General features: G+C 33.1%; 10 protein-coding genes and 1 non-coding gene across 11 annotated transcripts; 3 read left to right on the top strand and 8 right to left on the bottom strand.

The window, feature by feature from the left end:
* Positions 1 to 48: 48 nt before the first annotated feature.
* On the bottom strand, positions 49 to 669 carry Kpol_1066p28 (Tkp3 protein; the record flags this gene model as incomplete). Its single annotated transcript, XM_001644271.1, has 1 exon — positions 49 to 669. One exon carries the CDS (start codon positions 667 to 669, stop codon positions 49 to 51), a length of 621 nt encoding a protein of 206 aa, XP_001644321.1.
* Kpol_1066p27 (AGL178W family transposase) lies at positions 599 to 1384 on the bottom strand (the record flags this gene model as incomplete). Its single annotated transcript, XM_001644270.1, has 1 exon — positions 599 to 1384. The coding sequence occupies one exon, from the start codon at positions 1382 to 1384 to the stop codon at positions 599 to 601; it is 786 nt and encodes a 261-aa protein (XP_001644320.1).
* Positions 1385 to 1783: 399 nt separating this feature from the next.
* On the top strand, positions 1784 to 1855 carry Kpol_1066trna2. The gene has a single exon. It is a non-coding gene; the product is annotated as a tRNA-Cys (tRNA).
* A 175-nt stretch (positions 1856 to 2030) lies between these two features.
* On the bottom strand, positions 2031 to 3854 carry UTP18 (Utp18p; the record flags this gene model as incomplete). The annotated part of the gene is made up of 1 exon (XM_001644269.1): positions 2031 to 3854. The coding sequence occupies one exon, from the start codon at positions 3852 to 3854 to the stop codon at positions 2031 to 2033; it is 1824 nt and encodes a 607-aa protein (XP_001644319.1).
* A 678-nt stretch (positions 3855 to 4532) lies between these two features.
* On the bottom strand, positions 4533 to 5426 carry Kpol_1066p25 (S-formylglutathione hydrolase; the record flags this gene model as incomplete). The annotated part of the gene is made up of 1 exon (XM_001644268.1): positions 4533 to 5426. One exon carries the CDS (start codon positions 5424 to 5426, stop codon positions 4533 to 4535), a length of 894 nt encoding a protein of 297 aa, XP_001644318.1.
* Positions 5427 to 5696: 270 nt separating this feature from the next.
* Positions 5697 to 7073, bottom strand: PAF1 (Paf1p; the record flags this gene model as incomplete). Its single annotated transcript, XM_001644267.1, has 1 exon — positions 5697 to 7073. The coding sequence occupies one exon, from the start codon at positions 7071 to 7073 to the stop codon at positions 5697 to 5699; it is 1377 nt and encodes a 458-aa protein (XP_001644317.1).
* Positions 7074 to 7986: 913 nt separating this feature from the next.
* On the top strand, positions 7987 to 10497 carry PPS1 (tyrosine/serine/threonine protein phosphatase PPS1; the record flags this gene model as incomplete). Its single annotated transcript, XM_001644266.1, has 1 exon — positions 7987 to 10497. The coding sequence occupies one exon, from the start codon at positions 7987 to 7989 to the stop codon at positions 10495 to 10497; it is 2511 nt and encodes an 836-aa protein (XP_001644316.1).
* Positions 10498 to 10666: 169 nt separating this feature from the next.
* On the bottom strand, positions 10667 to 11101 carry SDH8 (Sdh8p; the record flags this gene model as incomplete). Its single annotated transcript, XM_001644265.1, has 1 exon — positions 10667 to 11101. One exon carries the CDS (start codon positions 11099 to 11101, stop codon positions 10667 to 10669), a length of 435 nt encoding a protein of 144 aa, XP_001644315.1.
* A 490-nt stretch (positions 11102 to 11591) lies between these two features.
* On the top strand, positions 11592 to 12857 carry YHC3 (amino acid transporter YHC3; the record flags this gene model as incomplete). The annotated part of the gene is made up of 1 exon (XM_001644264.1): positions 11592 to 12857. The coding sequence occupies one exon, from the start codon at positions 11592 to 11594 to the stop codon at positions 12855 to 12857; it is 1266 nt and encodes a 421-aa protein (XP_001644314.1).
* A 58-nt stretch (positions 12858 to 12915) lies between these two features.
* On the bottom strand, positions 12916 to 14493 carry BIT61 (Bit61p; the record flags this gene model as incomplete). The annotated part of the gene is made up of 1 exon (XM_001644263.1): positions 12916 to 14493. One exon carries the CDS (start codon positions 14491 to 14493, stop codon positions 12916 to 12918), a length of 1578 nt encoding a protein of 525 aa, XP_001644313.1.
* Positions 14494 to 14907: 414 nt separating this feature from the next.
* On the bottom strand, positions 14908 to 16701 carry IKS1 (protein kinase IKS1; the record flags this gene model as incomplete). The annotated part of the gene is made up of 1 exon (XM_001644262.1): positions 14908 to 16701. A coding segment is annotated over one exon (1794 nt), but the record flags the coding sequence as incomplete, so codon positions are not given.

Raw genomic sequence — 16701 nt, 5'->3', positions numbered from 1 at the left:
TCCTCATGTTCAGCGACAATGCTGTAAATCGATTCGACTCGTTTATGTTCACTCGTAAGATTCAAGAACTGTGGAAATTTTCCTCAAAATAGGAAATCCTAGAATCAACTCCTTATCTAGAGCACTCGTCACATATACAGGAATTCTATGATTGTTGCCATCGATCTCAATATCGATCTCAGTCGCCTCCTGCGACCTCGCAGTGTCTCCAGAGATTACTCCCCTAAACTTAAGAACTGGCGCCCTACACCTTGCCAGGCCTAGCCTATCTGCAAGCTCCGTGTCACTAAATGACGTAGGTGACACACTGTCAAATAAGGTCTCTACCTTATCGCCCTTTATGTTCAACTGCACCTTGGCTACATCGCCAACTTCTGGTGATGTAACCTCCACAACAATCGGACAAAGCAACTCACATGATTCCTTACTCGGAATATTCCTTCTCTGCTCACGTTCAGACAACGTCTGTGATGCAAACTCTTCGTGCCCCCTTTGGTCTGAACCCTGTGGACCTCCTGTCCTTCTCTTATTGACTTCACCTCCTACCGTGTCACGAGACTCTGGGTTCCCTCCTAGACCACTATCCTGACTATATACTTCACTGATGGCGAGAACTCGCATTGACCTTGGCCTTGGCCTCAGTAGCTTTAAGCTTGCACTCTTTGGCATAATGCCCTTCTCTCCCACAGTTGTAACATCTTAGAACTCCATTCCACTTACTACGATGACTCTTCGCATTCTTGTGGCCTCCATTCTTCTGTTGTCCTGTTTTCTTGGAACCGTTGGTTGACTTCAAACTTGTTTTTGTAGGTGGTAACACCATCTCTGAATGTTCAATCATGCTAATTGCTTCTGCTAGCGTTTCGATCTTATGTCTGTACAGAACTGACTTAGAGATATGTGACAAACCGTTCATAAAGATTGCTAGTGTCAGCAAACAACGTTGTGAGTTTGGGTCTAACACCTTTGAGTACTTTGCAAACATTGCAGCATATTCTTCCGAACCTAGTTTTTCCTCCTTCAGGTCCACTAGCTTCTTATAGATGTCTAATGTGACCGTGAGATCATTACCACAGAATTGTTTTCTCAGTTGGCTCTCAAACTGTTCGAATGTCATTTCATAAATTTTCGGAAAATAGTTCAGGTACCATATTCTTGCATCACCTATCAGATGACTTCCAGTGTGTAAAATCTTATCCTCGTCGGTGATTAGCTTCCTTGTTAAGAAATGTACACGCATGGTGTTGCCAAACAGTATCAACGTCGATAGATCATTCTCCCCACTGTAATACAATCTGGATACCGGAATATTAGATCTCCTTAAAGCTACTAAAATGTCCTCTGGCACCTCGTTTAAGACTTCTTCCTCGGTGTCGAATAACATGATAATACCTTGGTTAACTTTTGAATATAATAATAAATCCACTACGAATTAACCTTTGTAATAGCTTGTGACCTTTGCGCTACTAAGTATTGTATATATGTGCTTATTAGTTATTATGAGAACTGTTAGTAAATACGAAACTAAAGACTTGATTATTTATTAATTAACTTAATTGTTCCTTTCTAAATGGAACCTCGATCAACCATACAATTAGCTAATCTTTGCTCTTTATATAATTTTAACCATTGTCTTGAGTGAGTTGCAACCGACCAAAATTATGAAACCTAAATGTTTCATCTTGTCAACCCTATTAACCCTGATCATAAACAATACCCTACAAATCCTAACAAACTATTAGGTTGTCTTCACAAAATAGTCGAAAAAACATCATATAACCAAGCTCGTATGGCGCAGTGGTAGCGCAGCAGATTGCAAATCTGTTGGTCCTTAGTTCGATCCTGAGTGCGAGCTTGTTTTTTTTTTCAATCCTCAAGGTGTTCATTAATTCTGAATTCAATTTGAGAGTTACTGTTGACTGTCTTGCATATCCACCATAATATATTGAAGAAGTTTATAAATGAAAATTATTACAGACTCTTACACAGGGTTTTATAAAATCAAATTAATATATATGTATGTATCAATTCTAATAATGATTTAATCTCCAGAGTCTAACTTTACCCTGTTCATTACCTACTGCCAACATTTCACTACGTGGTGAAAATGCTACACTGGTGACCTTACCTAATGGGGTACCACTTGTTGGCCAGTTTTGGAATACAGTGCAAGTTGGTAAATGAATCAGTCTTAAACCGTCCTTTACAGCTCTTGATGCAATACATAATAGCTGTCCGTCAACAGAGAATTGCAACGAGGAAATTGTTGTGGTCAATTGATCCAAAACTGCTATTGGTTTTGGAGTAGCATTAGTGTCTTTTACTCTATCATAGACATTAACATAACCACTTTCACTACCAATTGCTAGCCACCTATTAGACTTCACTTTATTTGAACTGACTGGGAAGAAATTAGAAGAGTTTGTTCCGCCACCAACTTCAATCTTTGTAATACCCACACCACCTTCATCTTTCCATTTACGAATAACTTTACCATCCTTATTTAAATCAAATTCCCAAATATCACCATAGGTGTTAACTGCTATTAAGATGGTTTGAAACTTGTTTCCAGCCATTGGTCTATAATCAATGCAGAAGTCAATCAACACACCTTCGATCTTACAACCCAGTATCCATACACCTGTTGTCGCATTTAAAATATTTATCCAGCCATTATTACCTTGCAATAAGACAATACCATGAACACTATTTGAAGAATGATTATAGAAATGTGCTAATTTGAATTTTTCAAATGATCTTTGGGTGTCTTCATGTCCATACAATCTTGATATTTTATCAATTTTAGCTGTTGCTTGACTATTTGATTGTGATTGAACTAAAGATTTTGTCAAATCCCATGAATGCATATAACGTCTTCTACCACCAGTAAATATTTTTTGTTCTTGTTTCACAAAATTGTTCGATTGACTTGGTGCAACGTAAAATGTACATGTTTGAACTGGCGTACCTTTCAAGTATAAACTTGTGACCAAGTGGTTGTGTTTACCATCAACATGATATATTCTCAAAGTTCTATCATAACCACCAGTAAGCAAAAGTGGCTTAAACGGATGGAAGGATAATGATTGTATAGCTGATTTAGAAGGATGTGAAATATTTGCATCCTTTAAACGTAAGATATCCAACTGCTTTGATGGCAATAGTTTGGAGTTTGTATGGTCTTTATATTGGTACGTAGTTGATAAAATTTTTGTCAATGCATTGATATCACCATCAGTCACACCTTCTAAATCTTCATTATCACTATCATCACTATTTTCATTTTCACCACTGGATTCTTGATCAACCCAGTCAGGTTTTGGATAAAGTTTTTCAAATTGGGCTCTAAGACGGCGAATATATTCATTACCATTAACTTTTGTTTGTTGATAAGAAGTTCTTAATTTCTTTGACCTATTTGAGGTAGTTATAGATACATTCAACTTCTCATCATCTGAATCGGACCAACAGTTTTCGTCGTTGTCTTCATCATCATTTTCACTTTCACCTTCACTATCATCGAGATCCATTTTATCAGAAGTTTCATCGAATTTATTGGATTCTTCATTTGTTTCACCATCATCAATAAAAAATAATTGATCGTCATTGATATTATTCATATCATTGTGCATGTTTTCATCTTCACTTTCTGAAGCAAATTCTTTTGCTTCAAAATCATCTAATTCTTCTTCTCTCTCATTCAATAAGAAATTTAGATCAAAATTTGACAAATTAGATTGGAAACCAGAGGAGTCACCAAAAACAATAGATGCTAACTCTAATTCCTCTTTATCAGGAGGTGGAATATCATACTGAACCGCATCAGAAACAATAGTCGAATTACCTTTTGCCATTTTAATGTCTAAGTATCTTTCCTTCTGTTCTCGTCTTAGTACAATTCAATATAGAAATATTCTATACTTTTGGTAGAAATATACAAATAAGTAGAACTTAACCCAACTAACTCTACTGCAACCTAGTAACAAATATTACAATCGGTTACCTCTCTTAAGCTGTTAATATTAACAATTGATAAACTGTTATATTTTAATCAAATGAGATGAGATGAGATGAGATGAGCTCTTAACATTTTTCATTAAAATTTTCATGTTGAAAAATTACTTCTCCGGCGTGTTCTTAAAGAAATGAAAGTTAAATGTATTATCAGTTATATCAGTACATACAAGAACTATTAATAGTTACTAGGCAATGGTGGAATAGTATATGAATAAGGGATTAAGTTTTATGTATATGATAGGTTTATATTTTTATAATTGTATATATCGATTTCAGATATTATAGTTAAGACACTGTTGATATATCTTGTCAACTCAAAGTATGAAATTTATTTCAGGCGTGACAGGATTATATCCCGTTTAAAATCTTATCAGATGTTCTGAAATCATGGGCCTTCTAAGTTACTTGTCGTAGTGTAGCAGTCATATATTCTTCGTCTCTATGATTACAAAGTCAAAAAAGATATAAGACATGCACACATATAAACATAGACATAGTTGTATGATTATTATTGTCTAAATTAAACCTAAATTCTTAGCGTGAAATTCAGCATGCATTGGAACAAATGTGCTTATGAAATAATATGAATGGTCAAATCCTTCAGCGATATTCATGTCAATTTTGTTTTCCCAAGTTGTCCCTTTTGAAGCTTCAACAATATTATCTGGTTTTAATTCTCTTTCCAAAAATGGATCGTTTGTGCCGACATGAATCAAAATCTTGTCATTGTTCTTAGATGGCACAACTTTCAACAATTGACAAGGATCATATTGCTCCCATTTCGATTTGTCATCACCCAAATAACCTTTAAAGGCTTTTTGACCCCATGGCACATTCATTGGATTAACAATTGGTGCAAATGCTGAACATGATTTATATTGATTCTTATCCAATGTTTTTAAATAACCGGAAATGGCACCAAATCCCCCCATTGAATGACCGGTGATTGCAATATTATCTAAGAAATCAATTTTTTTACCATCTTTGTTGAAGTGTTCACTTAAGCTCTTTGGCAATTCATTATGGACATAGTCAAACATATGATAGTTCTTGGAATATGGTTCTTCGGTAGCATTTACATAGAAACCAGCACCAATACCAAAATCCCAACTATTTTCAGGATCTGTAGCAACACCTTCACCTCTTGGAGATGTATCTGGGAAAACCATTACAAAACCATATTTATCAGCTTGAATTTGCCAGAAGGCCTTTTCTGAAGCATTCTGTGGTGAACATGTCAAACCTGATAAGTAATATATACTTGGGATTATTTTACTACTCTTCTGATAGAATTGTTTAGGAAGGTAGACGTTTACATCCATAGAAGTCTTGGTTGCGATAGATTCATGGGATAATTTAAGTAATCTACCTCCGCAGACAGCAATTTCTTGGTTTATTTTGAAGGTCATATTAGAGTTAACTCGATGTTTATTGGGATATAGAATTCAACATCAATCAAACTTCTAATAAGTACCAATTGTATTTAAAAGTTGAGTTATCGATTCAAAATATAACCTTTTAATTACTAATCGAAATCGTACCTAATTACAGCGCTATAAGGCTCAAAGTTATGTAGTACTAATTGGTAATTATTACCAGTACAAAATTATAAAATATTGCTGGAGGTAATCAATCAATATGTACATTTGTTGTATTCATTCTATTCAAATCATATAAAATTACATATTCTGTTCTTCGTCAGAGTTTTTTTCTTGTTTCTCATTAATTGTCTCAGAAGATTGCTCTTTTTCTGGAGTAGTTGTTTTATCAATACCTTGAGACCCATGTTCTTGAGCTGACAATGGTAACGAGTCATGGCTTTGTGCTGATAATGGCAACGATTCCTCTCCATCAGAATCATGTTGCTCTCCTGGTTGCTGTGAACTTTCAACTCCTTTTTCATTTTCATCTTCATCTTCATCGACATAAGGGAAGTCAATTGGATCAAATTTAGTTCTCAATTTATCTCTTAGGTTAGACTCCTGTGTAGTTGGGTTTCTTAGGGAAATATTAATTTGGTCCAAATTATGCTCTCTTACCAAAGGTCTTATCACGTCATTGACACGCCTACTTCTCAATTCTATTTTAGAACGTATTGGTTTATAGTATACTGCTTTCTTTTCATCGTTGAAGATAAGAGCCAAATCATTCAATTGAGTTTGTTGGCTTGGGCCCATATTTTCCATTGTTTGAATTTGTTTCATATCGAAATCTCTTAACCTCTTAAACTTATAGACTTTCTTTTCTAAACCATTAGAAGAATCATCAATCTTCTTTTCTAGCTCATTTGACAATATCTTAGAATCCTTTACATCAGTTGTATACATAGAAATCCAATCATCTTCTTCCAACTCTACCGGTCTGAAAATAGTAGTTTGTAAGGCTAATGTATTCTTTTCTTGCTTTGATAGAGTCGCACTACCAACTAATCTTAATGTAAAGTAATTTTGATCCATCGAAGAAGTATCTGGTAAAAGCTTCCAAGATTTGACAGCTTGTAACTTCTTCTTAATTGGATGCCTAAAGGACGATAAATCTTCTGAATTTTTTTCAAAAGTACCTTCGACTTTTTCTGAAATTTCATGAGAGTTCAAAATACGATCATCATCTTCATCATGAGAAGAGTCTCTAGTTCTTTTCTTATTCGAAGTCAAACTATCCGAATGAGAGGAAATCGAGGTAGATATATACTCAGTTCTTCTTAAAAATGAAACTTTTGATATATCTGTTTTAGTCAATCTATCAACACGAGGATCTCTTAATAAAATACGATCATCAGCATGCAATCTAACATTTTCGAATCCGTTTAAAAACTTTGTATCTGAGTTATTCAATAAACCAGGAATTTTGAATAAATCCAATGGCATACCCAATTCACTATCTAAATTGACTAATGAATTAACATTTGTCTTTGTATACAAAGAAGTAATCAATTGAGGTGAATCTGCATTTTCATTTTCATTGTCTTGAAACTTCAATAAGCTTGGTGGAAGCAAAGGAGGTGGAAGATTATTCTGGTAGCTAATCTTAGCAATATACTCTTGTTTCTTCGACATTATTTTTCTTATTATTACCTTTTGTCTTTCTTCTTGAATTCCAATTCCCACAAAAAAACAAGTATCTTCCTAAATTGTTACCAACAAAACCAACTCCAACAATACAGGAACTCTCTAGAGTCTTAGAAATACTCTTATATACTCTAAATTGTCTAAACAGATTGTATATTGTTTGATTAGACTGATGCTAAATTTTGTCATGAAGAAGCTTTTTATGTTTAAAATTGGAAAATTCAAAGGAATTTGAAAGAAAAAGACCATGTTACCCGAACTTATAATACTGGTTTCGAACAAGAGCAAACTGGTTTCAAGAAAAACAAAGTCAGATGACAAGAACAATAGAAAGAAAGTGATATATAAACCAGAAGATGATCCATTGAGTACAAAACCATACTTGCAATCAATTATACATATACTAATATGGTCTTATTGTAGCTCGAACGGAGAAATTACATTATGTATTACATAAATCAATGTTAATTAACACCTTAAGCAAAGCTCCATCTGATTGTTTGGTTAATAAGTCAATTATCTCCCACCCTACAATCCCTTGTCAACCCAGGTATACATAAATACATACATACACACCGATATATATCTGCATTCGATAGCCTACTTATAAGCATCCACTGTCAATATGCATCTCTGTTTTGTCAGTATTCACTGGTCATCTCAGTAACCTCACTTAGAGCTGGATATTTAAATTCGATATAGAAAAACACCTCAATATCATACGTTTAATAAATATCCATAAATAGAATTGATGAGATGGTTTGGGATATTACAAGGATAAGAAAGTAATATATATATATTGGTCAAGGGTGTTGGAAACTTATTGTTTATATTTGAACTAAAGCTAGTTGTGAAGGTTTGTCTTCTTCTTCTTCTCCTTCAACTTCTGTTTTTCTTTAGAATGTCATCTTCAACAGATAACCATTTTTGTTCAAAGAAACATACTAGTGATGATATAGATTTCGATATCGAACAAGAAGTGTTACTACAGATGAAGAGACAGAACTCTACAGGTGGTAAATATTATCCGGATCTCAATGATATCAATGGTGGCTTCTCGATGATTGGTGTTGAAGAGGCTTTAGATTTATTAAAAATATCAATTTCAACTCCTCTGCCAGATCACCAAATTCTATTTCCCTGGTTACACAGCTATTCAGATGGATTAATTGATAAGCCTAGGATAGATGGGTTACTCACTGTTGTGAGATCAAAAGTTAGTCCCGATGGCAACATTGAAAATTCTGGGATATTTCGTTCATCTACAGATCCAAAGGATTTTTTTGTTAATATCAACGATGTCTCCAATTTAATGGGTTCTGAAAATATAAGTAATACAATCAAAGATATTCTATTAGACTTATTGACTGTAGATGACAATAATTTTATCGAAGGTACTCAGATTAGCATGGACTGTTTACTTTCAACTTGTCTTCAATTGAACGTGATACCTTTTCTTAAATCAGACGCAACAATTCAATCATTTATTAGCAGCAATAAAAGAAATAGGGTGGGGGACTTCTCATCATCATCTGTTATTTGGAAGCAAACTCATTCCTTTAGAAGATTTGATTTACAATGTGCAAAGATGGTAGAAGCTTCTTCAAAGATTCTAATCTATTGTCTACATGCATCTAATGAACATAGATTTTGTTCAAATTGTACTACAATAATGATATTATTGAAAATATCATTAAATCATTTAAAAAAAATTTATAACAATGACTCTATCCATTTACCAAGTTTTTACATTTTAAAATATTCAAATATTGAAAATATTCCTACCGAACTCTTAGCCATACCACTTTTGCATAACAATAGCCCTTTAAAAGAAAATTCTGGACAATTAGTATCATATCTTGATGTATCTGCATTTAATTGTTGGGAAACCAATTTATTATACCATGAAAAATTAGAGATGTCTAAATTATCATCGGTTACAAATATCGACGACACCAAAGCTGTCTGGGCTGGTAATATTACAGATTACGATATATACGTTTTTACTAATGGATACACCAATATAAAATTTGATATTACAAAATTTGATGAAAAAGACTTAAAGACCACAGTAACTCTCCCGTCATTAACCTTTGATGAAGTAAATTATAATTTAAATGATTCCAAGCTATTTGGATTCCCATCGATAAGTAAAAAATGGACTCTATTTATTAAATGTGGTGAAAATAATATAATACCAACTTCTGATGATTTATGGTTATATTTAGAGGCAATTTTAAGAGGTAAAAAATCTACTGTTAATATCGAATTTCCAAGTTCAGGCTCCATAGGACTAGGGAATTTAAATATGAATTCGATCAATTCTATTTTAAACTTGTGCTATGTGATTCATCAGTTAGCGAAAAAGGATATCAGCACTTTTATCTATTGTACCGATGGATATACAGAAAATTCATTCATAATAGTGGCATATTTAATATTTGTGTGGGACTTACCAATTGAAAAGGTTTTATTAAAGCTTCATCTAGACTACGAGAGACCTTTTTTCCTATTCCATAGCGATCTCCAAGTGCTTGGTCACTTACAATCTATTTTAAGAGAATTTAGCCCTCAGAGAGAGCAAAATCAAAAAACTTATGAGGCATCATTTACTGAGAAGATACCAAGCCAATTAGAGATAAGTTCAGAAATGTTCAGTAAGATATTTTTTATTAAAGTACCTGCATCTTCTGATTTGACAAAATTTAAAGGTCCATTACCTTCAAAGATATTACCTCACCTTTATCTAGGTTCATTGGAACATACACACTCTCAAGAACTTTTACGTAATTTAGGAATCAACTACATCGTATCAGTAGGCGAAAATTTAAGTTGGATTGATGATCAAGAGAGTACTCAGCATAGGGCCAGAGGTTGCTCGTATCCAGTTAGAATTGATCTGAAAGATATTTACGATGTTCCATTAAGACCGACATTATTTAGAAGTTCTACCTCAACTTCATCTTTAGACCAACAGTTACCTATCTATAACGACACTAATAAAGAGATTGAATCTACTTGGTCAGAAGTAATAGAAAAGGATGGATTTAAAATATTAAGAGTGAATAATATTACTGATAATGGATCTGATACTTTATTACATCAATTCAGTCATATATTAGAATTTATTGATGACTGTTACAAAAATAATGGGAAGGTTTTAGTTCATTGTATGGTCGGTGTCTCTCGATCAGCTACTGTCTGTATTGCTGAGTGCATGAAAAGACTTAAATGTGATGTGATAAAAGCATATTTATTTGTTCGTGTTCGTAGATTGAACATTATAATTCAACCAAATTTAATGTTCATGTATGAATTACTACGATGGCAAGAATTACAAGAAGGTAGAAAAGACCACGAATGGCATATATTGTGTAGGTCAATTTATGAATTAAACAAGAAATATTTATAAGGTTTAAGAAATAAGCACTGGGAAAAACAAAGGGCATAATAGTCCCAAAACAAACAATAACATTTTGCATAATTTAATCAAAACATAAAACCATATTTTAATAGTTAAATAAATACTGATATGAACTCTATTTACATTTATTTAGAACAATCAAATAGTTAATCAATTTTTAAAAGTCTGTACATCTACCGTTAAATGAATAATCACCGTGTCTCAAAGGATCCTGCTTAGGACCACCTATTTCACCAGTCTTTGGATTAACGTCACCTTCAAATTCAGGAATAGTTTTTATAAAGTCTGGATGGAATGAACCAATATCATTCTTCGTCAGAATTTCAGAATTTAGACTTTCTTTAGTGGGATCCTTCGTAATCTTTTCATTATAGGCATCAATAGCTGCCTGAGACAAAGCTATCTTTTGTAACCTCTCAAACTCTTCTTGATCCTCCTTAGGAAGTTTAGGAGGACTAGGGTTCGAAGCTGTATTAAAACTTCTGCCTAAAGAATATCCTGAATTTTGAATATTCTTACCACTGACTCGACAGGTTTTAGAAACCAATAACTTATCGCTATACAAAAATTCACGACACACTAAACGTAACATAATCTACCTATATCCAACTGAAATATACCACTATCTGCTCCAAAAGTTAGCCACTCTTGTACCTGTTGCAAATGGTAAAGTTCTTATATCATCTCATCAGTTGCTGCTTTCTTTAAATATCAAAATGTCGATATCGCCTTTAAATTTAAAGAGATATGGTTGATTTAAAGACAAGATGGTTAAAATTAAGGTATTGTTGCAAAACTGAACTAAGTTTGGTTATAAGATGAGACTGGTAACGATTTATAGGCCCTGTGAACGTTTTGATTCTGCTGGTGATCTGGTTATTTTGACTTTAAAGGGGACTGGAGGATCTTTTCTACATTTTTGAGGTTTCAGTAAGTTTCTGATCTATTAGATGACTGGATGATTCACATAAGAAATTAAAGAATAATTGAGAATTTTGTTTTGTTTAATTGTTATTGTTTGAAAGCATTTTATTGATTTAGATTCAAGTATTGACATCTTTATTGTGAAATTATTTTTAATTATGGTTAATCATTCAAATATCAAGAAAACTTATGGATATTTTTGGATTTTTGGTTTTGTAAATAATGTCCTATATGTGGTTATATTATCAGCCGCTGTAGATATAGTTGGCCCAAGTTTACCGAAATCATTGGTACTATTGGCTGACATACTTCCATCCTTCTTAATTAAACTCACATCTCCATTTTTCATCCATAAGATAAAATATTCATATAGAGTGATTTCATTAATATTTATGAGTTTGATTGGAATGATTTTTGTTTCCAATTCTTCCCTTATGATTAGTTTACTAGGGATTACAATTGCATCTATATCTTCAGGTTTTGGTGAAGTAACTTTCCTTCAATTGACTAACTATTATAAGGAAGAAAGTTTGGACGGTTGGTCTTCAGGTACAGGAGGTGCAGGTTTAATCGGTAGTGGGATTTATATGTTACTAACTTCTATTCTGCATTTTCCTGTAAGAATTTCATTATTATTATTTAGTGTGTTGCCAATAAGTTTCTTATTATATTTTCAATTAACAGAGGCTGAAATTACTTATACACCTATTTATCAAAATCAAGAGAGCGGGTCTGCATCTTCTTTACACCATATCCAGCCTGTCACAGAGACAGAATTTATGGCCGTTGCTGAAACCCATGATAGTGATGTATTAAAAGCTTTGTTGGATTCTTCATCATTTATACAATTAAAGGAGCATGTCAGGAATATATTCAATAAATTGCATGCTTTGTTCATTCCTTACATGTTACCTTTAACGTCAGTATATTTATTTGAATATTTGATTAATCAGGCAGTTTCGCCAACGCTATTATTCCCAATAGATGATGAACATAAATTCCCTCTATTTCATAAATATCGTGACATATATGTCACTTACGGTTCTATTTACCAATTAGGCGTATTTATTTCAAGATCAACATCCAGTTATATTAGACTAAAGAACTTGTGGTTACTGGCGATATTGCAATCGATTAATTTTATACTAGTAATCCTACAATCATGGTATTTTTTCATTAAATCACCAATCCCAATATTCATTTTGATATTATATGAAGGTTTACTTGGTGGTGCATCTTATGTAAATACATTTTTAAACATTTTAGAAGATGTGGATGATGACAATAAGGAATTCGCATTGGGTGCAGTATCAATAGCCGACTCATTGGGAATATTAATTGCAGCTCTAATAGGATTAAATTTGGAGCCAACTTTATGCAAGCATCAAATCAGAGACAATAGACCTTGGTGTGAAATGCAATAGTTTATATGATTACGTATTCGTACAATAGGTTATATATATACATACATGAAAATACTCATCATATACTCATTCTAATACCTGTTAGAAGCTCTTCAATGATTTTCTGACCTTTATCAGTGCCTTGAATTGTGCTTAAAACACCAAAACATTGTAATAATGTCAATTTATCATGATCTGTAACACCATTTTCTGCTTCTTCGTTATAGATATATTTCTGAAAACTTTTACTGATCCCGTTGTTAGTTTGACTGAAATTTTGATAATATGGCAGTACAATACAATCTCTAAAACACTTTAAAAGAATATGATCTACTGATAAAAAATATCCAGAATCTGAATACATTTGCGATGACCAATACTTTCGATTAGTTTTAAAACTTTTTTCTAAAGGTAATAAAACCGACATCACATCATAGTAAACCTGTTCATAAAACACTTGCCATATAACACCAATTCTCTTCAGTAATGTATTCATAGTATTTTCATTAGAATAATTGAAAATAATTTGATTCTCTAAGATGTATAGCGAAGTTGAGATAAAATCCTCGACTTCATTTAGAAATGTACTATGGGGAGAAGCCACTTTAGAATCGGTTTTCAGGAAAGCATAGAACTCCAAAACCCTATTAATATCTTCAATTTTTGCTGGTAACTGCCATATTCTTTTATTTTTAAATAATTCGACAATAACATTGCAATAAACACCCCAAACGTTACCAGATAAAATCGTTAATTCTGGAATACTGAAATTTTTATAATTGGCCTCTAATGATGGCAAATTCTTCAATAAATCATGTAACATTACTGTATTATTTGCTGATATATTTTCATCATCGTTTAATAAAATATTTTCAGGTACATTATTGGTACCTGAGGGACTAAAAGAATATACCGATCTGGCTGAATCAACTACTGCATTGGAGTAATGAATAAATTGTGATTGAGTTCTATGCCTTAGATATGAAGGATGCAAAAATTTCTTAATTGAAGTTGGAATTGCAGGTTCTACTGCTATATCGCCATCATGTCTATTCTGTTTCCTATGGAATAATTTTCTTGCAACTTTTGATAGAGTATTTGATTTATTAGAGAGTACTGAATGCGAATGACTTGTAGCACTCTTATTACTAGTTACAGTAGTTAATTTAGCAGATTTATCACTGTTGCTTATCACGTCTTTAGATCTTGAGAATAATCTTGAGTGTCTTCCGCCCTTTAAACTTGATACCGATGTATGTATGCTATTTGAAGAATTATTATCAATCGACCTTCTTGCCTCACTCAAAGAATGATCAAAACCAATATCACTACTTTCAGAAGTCCTCAAGGGTCGATCTGTATCTGACTCATTAGATAACAAACTTTGCTTTGACCTTCGATGGTCCCCACTTTGAAAGATAGATTGAAACCCAACATGCGACAGACTAGGTGGTCGACTCAACGAAGATCGTACAGTCCTAGAACCTGCATCTTCAAGCTGTTCCTCCAAAGTTTGTGGTATAATATCAGATGAAACACTGTGAAATCTACCTCTTGCAGCATTGTGAGATATTCCACCATTACTATTGTTATTATTATGAGTTGATTCGGTAACCACTGTAGCACTTCTTCTTCTCCTAATAAGACTTGGAGACATTATTCAAATATAACAAAAACGAAATGAATATATACCTGATACCCACGATACATCTACCAGCTACACTTGGCCCACTATTACTCATCTTTGGACAATAAGACTTCTAAACATATTCTTAACCTATTTAAAAACACCATCATCGTTAAATTAAGTTTGGCTTTATTACTCAATTCAAATATATTAAATTATTTTCTTAAGAAGTCCCCGTAGCACTAAATAAATATTGGTTTTGGTATAAAGAGAGAGATGTTAAACTATAAAGGACCTAACTAATATTATAGATGTGGTAGATTAAGATACTTAAGATACAATCGCCATCGTTGGTTGAGTCTGCTGTTCCTGTTTGTATTATAATGTGGGAAGAACAGTGTAAGCCATGAATGACAACGAAATCTATTAGGTGGGAATTGAATCTTAAGGTGAAATAATGCTTGTGATGAAATTGAAGTAATCGGAGAAGAAGATGTGAACAGATATGAATAATAGCGATGTAATGATGAGGTATTGATTTTTTATCGAAATGTTAATTGAAATACCCAGAAAGAATAATGATATTAATGATGATACAGAACCTGGTTCGGAGTATCGAACGTTGAATATTGATAATGATAGACATAATGCAAATGATGAGACCTTAGTAAGAAGTTTCTGAGATTGGATTAATGTTCTCGGAAAAGATCTATTGGTTATAGCTCTTGCAGTTGCGTTTATTTTATAATTTATAGTAATCTTTTGCCTTGAAGGTTCTAATTCTTTTGTCCCCAGAATATTAGTAATATTGGCAAAATCGTCGATGTTTTCGTTATTACTTATAGTAGAGACGTCACTTAAATGCTTATCTTCAACGCTATTAGAGTTTGTTTGGTAAGTTTTAGGATTTTGGTATTTTGGGTTACCTATCTCGTTTAATAATTCATCAACCTCTGCAGCTACAGGTCTATCTGCTGGGTCAAATGACAATAATTTGATTAATAAACCAAATAATCTCTTATCAATTGGTTTTAGATTCATCGACTGATGTTTTTCAACCAATATATCCACGTTGAATTGCATCTTTTTAATCTTGTTCTTTAATTCAACGATTTCAAGTTCGGACTCAAATGGTAAACTACCAAATATAATAAAGTACATTATCATACCAAGCGAATATATATCCGATGCAAATGTGTACTCGTTATATTGAGTAGATTTTGAAATAAATTCATTAAGCTCACCTGGTATAACAACTTCAGGTGCAGTGAACTCTAAAGTACCAGTTGCCCCAGTTGCTGTTCTATATTCACCACTAACTTGACTTTCACCTAAATCTCCAATAACCACTGTTGGAAATCCATCACTTATTATATCATCAGATTTGGTAGATGTCTGTTCAAGATTATATGGATGTAACAATAAACAATTAGAAGGCTTTAAGTCTCTGTGAATCAATCCTATATCGTGCAACTCTTTTAACCCATTTCCGATATTTCTTACAATAGATGTTATTTGATTTGTACTTAAACCCAAAGGTTCATTGTCCTTTTTTGCCCTCTTCCTCTTGAAAGATCTCTTACGTTCCTCAATCGAGTCCAATTCAGGAAACTTTTTGAATACATTTCTAAGAATGACATCCTCAAGGTTTCCACCACTACAGTACTGTTGTAATATGAATATACAGGGGATATTTTCCAGCACCTTATCGGTACTGCCATTGACACCTCTAACCAATCCACACGATGAATCCATCTCTAACCAAACATGATTATAAGTAATCAAATTAATACTTTCATGAGTCAGAGAACTCAAAGCTTTAACTTCCCTTATACATTTTTCAAACCAAGGCATATCATTACCAATTGGAATCTTCTTCAATGCAAATACACCCAACTCTATATCACCCATTTTGTGAACTACCTTAAATACAGAACCTCTTGCACCTGTACCCAATAGTGAAAGTGTTCTAAAGAACTTATGAAAATAGCCTGGTATGAAAAGATCTTGCGGTATGAAATATTCAGAAGTTATACCATTAACTTCATGCACCGATGAAATTGAAGGAACTCCAGTTAGAGCAAACCTTCTATGACCATGTTCCAACAATTTAAAATATTTCTTAGTTAAACTAAATTCTGAAACAACAGGAGGGAAATTTCTATCCTCATTAATGCCATTTTTATCATTGACATTTTCAATATTTACAGTTGGGTCTATCTCTGTACCGCATTCAGG

The sequence above is a fragment of the Vanderwaltozyma polyspora genome, genomic scaffold (genome assembly GCF_000150035.1).
Source record: "Vanderwaltozyma polyspora DSM 70294 KpolScaffold1066 genomic scaffold, whole genome shotgun sequence".
In the NCBI taxonomy this organism is placed as follows: domain Eukaryota; kingdom Fungi; phylum Ascomycota; class Saccharomycetes; order Saccharomycetales; family Saccharomycetaceae; genus Vanderwaltozyma; species Vanderwaltozyma polyspora.
This window is presented reverse-complemented; position numbering and strand designations above follow the sequence as displayed.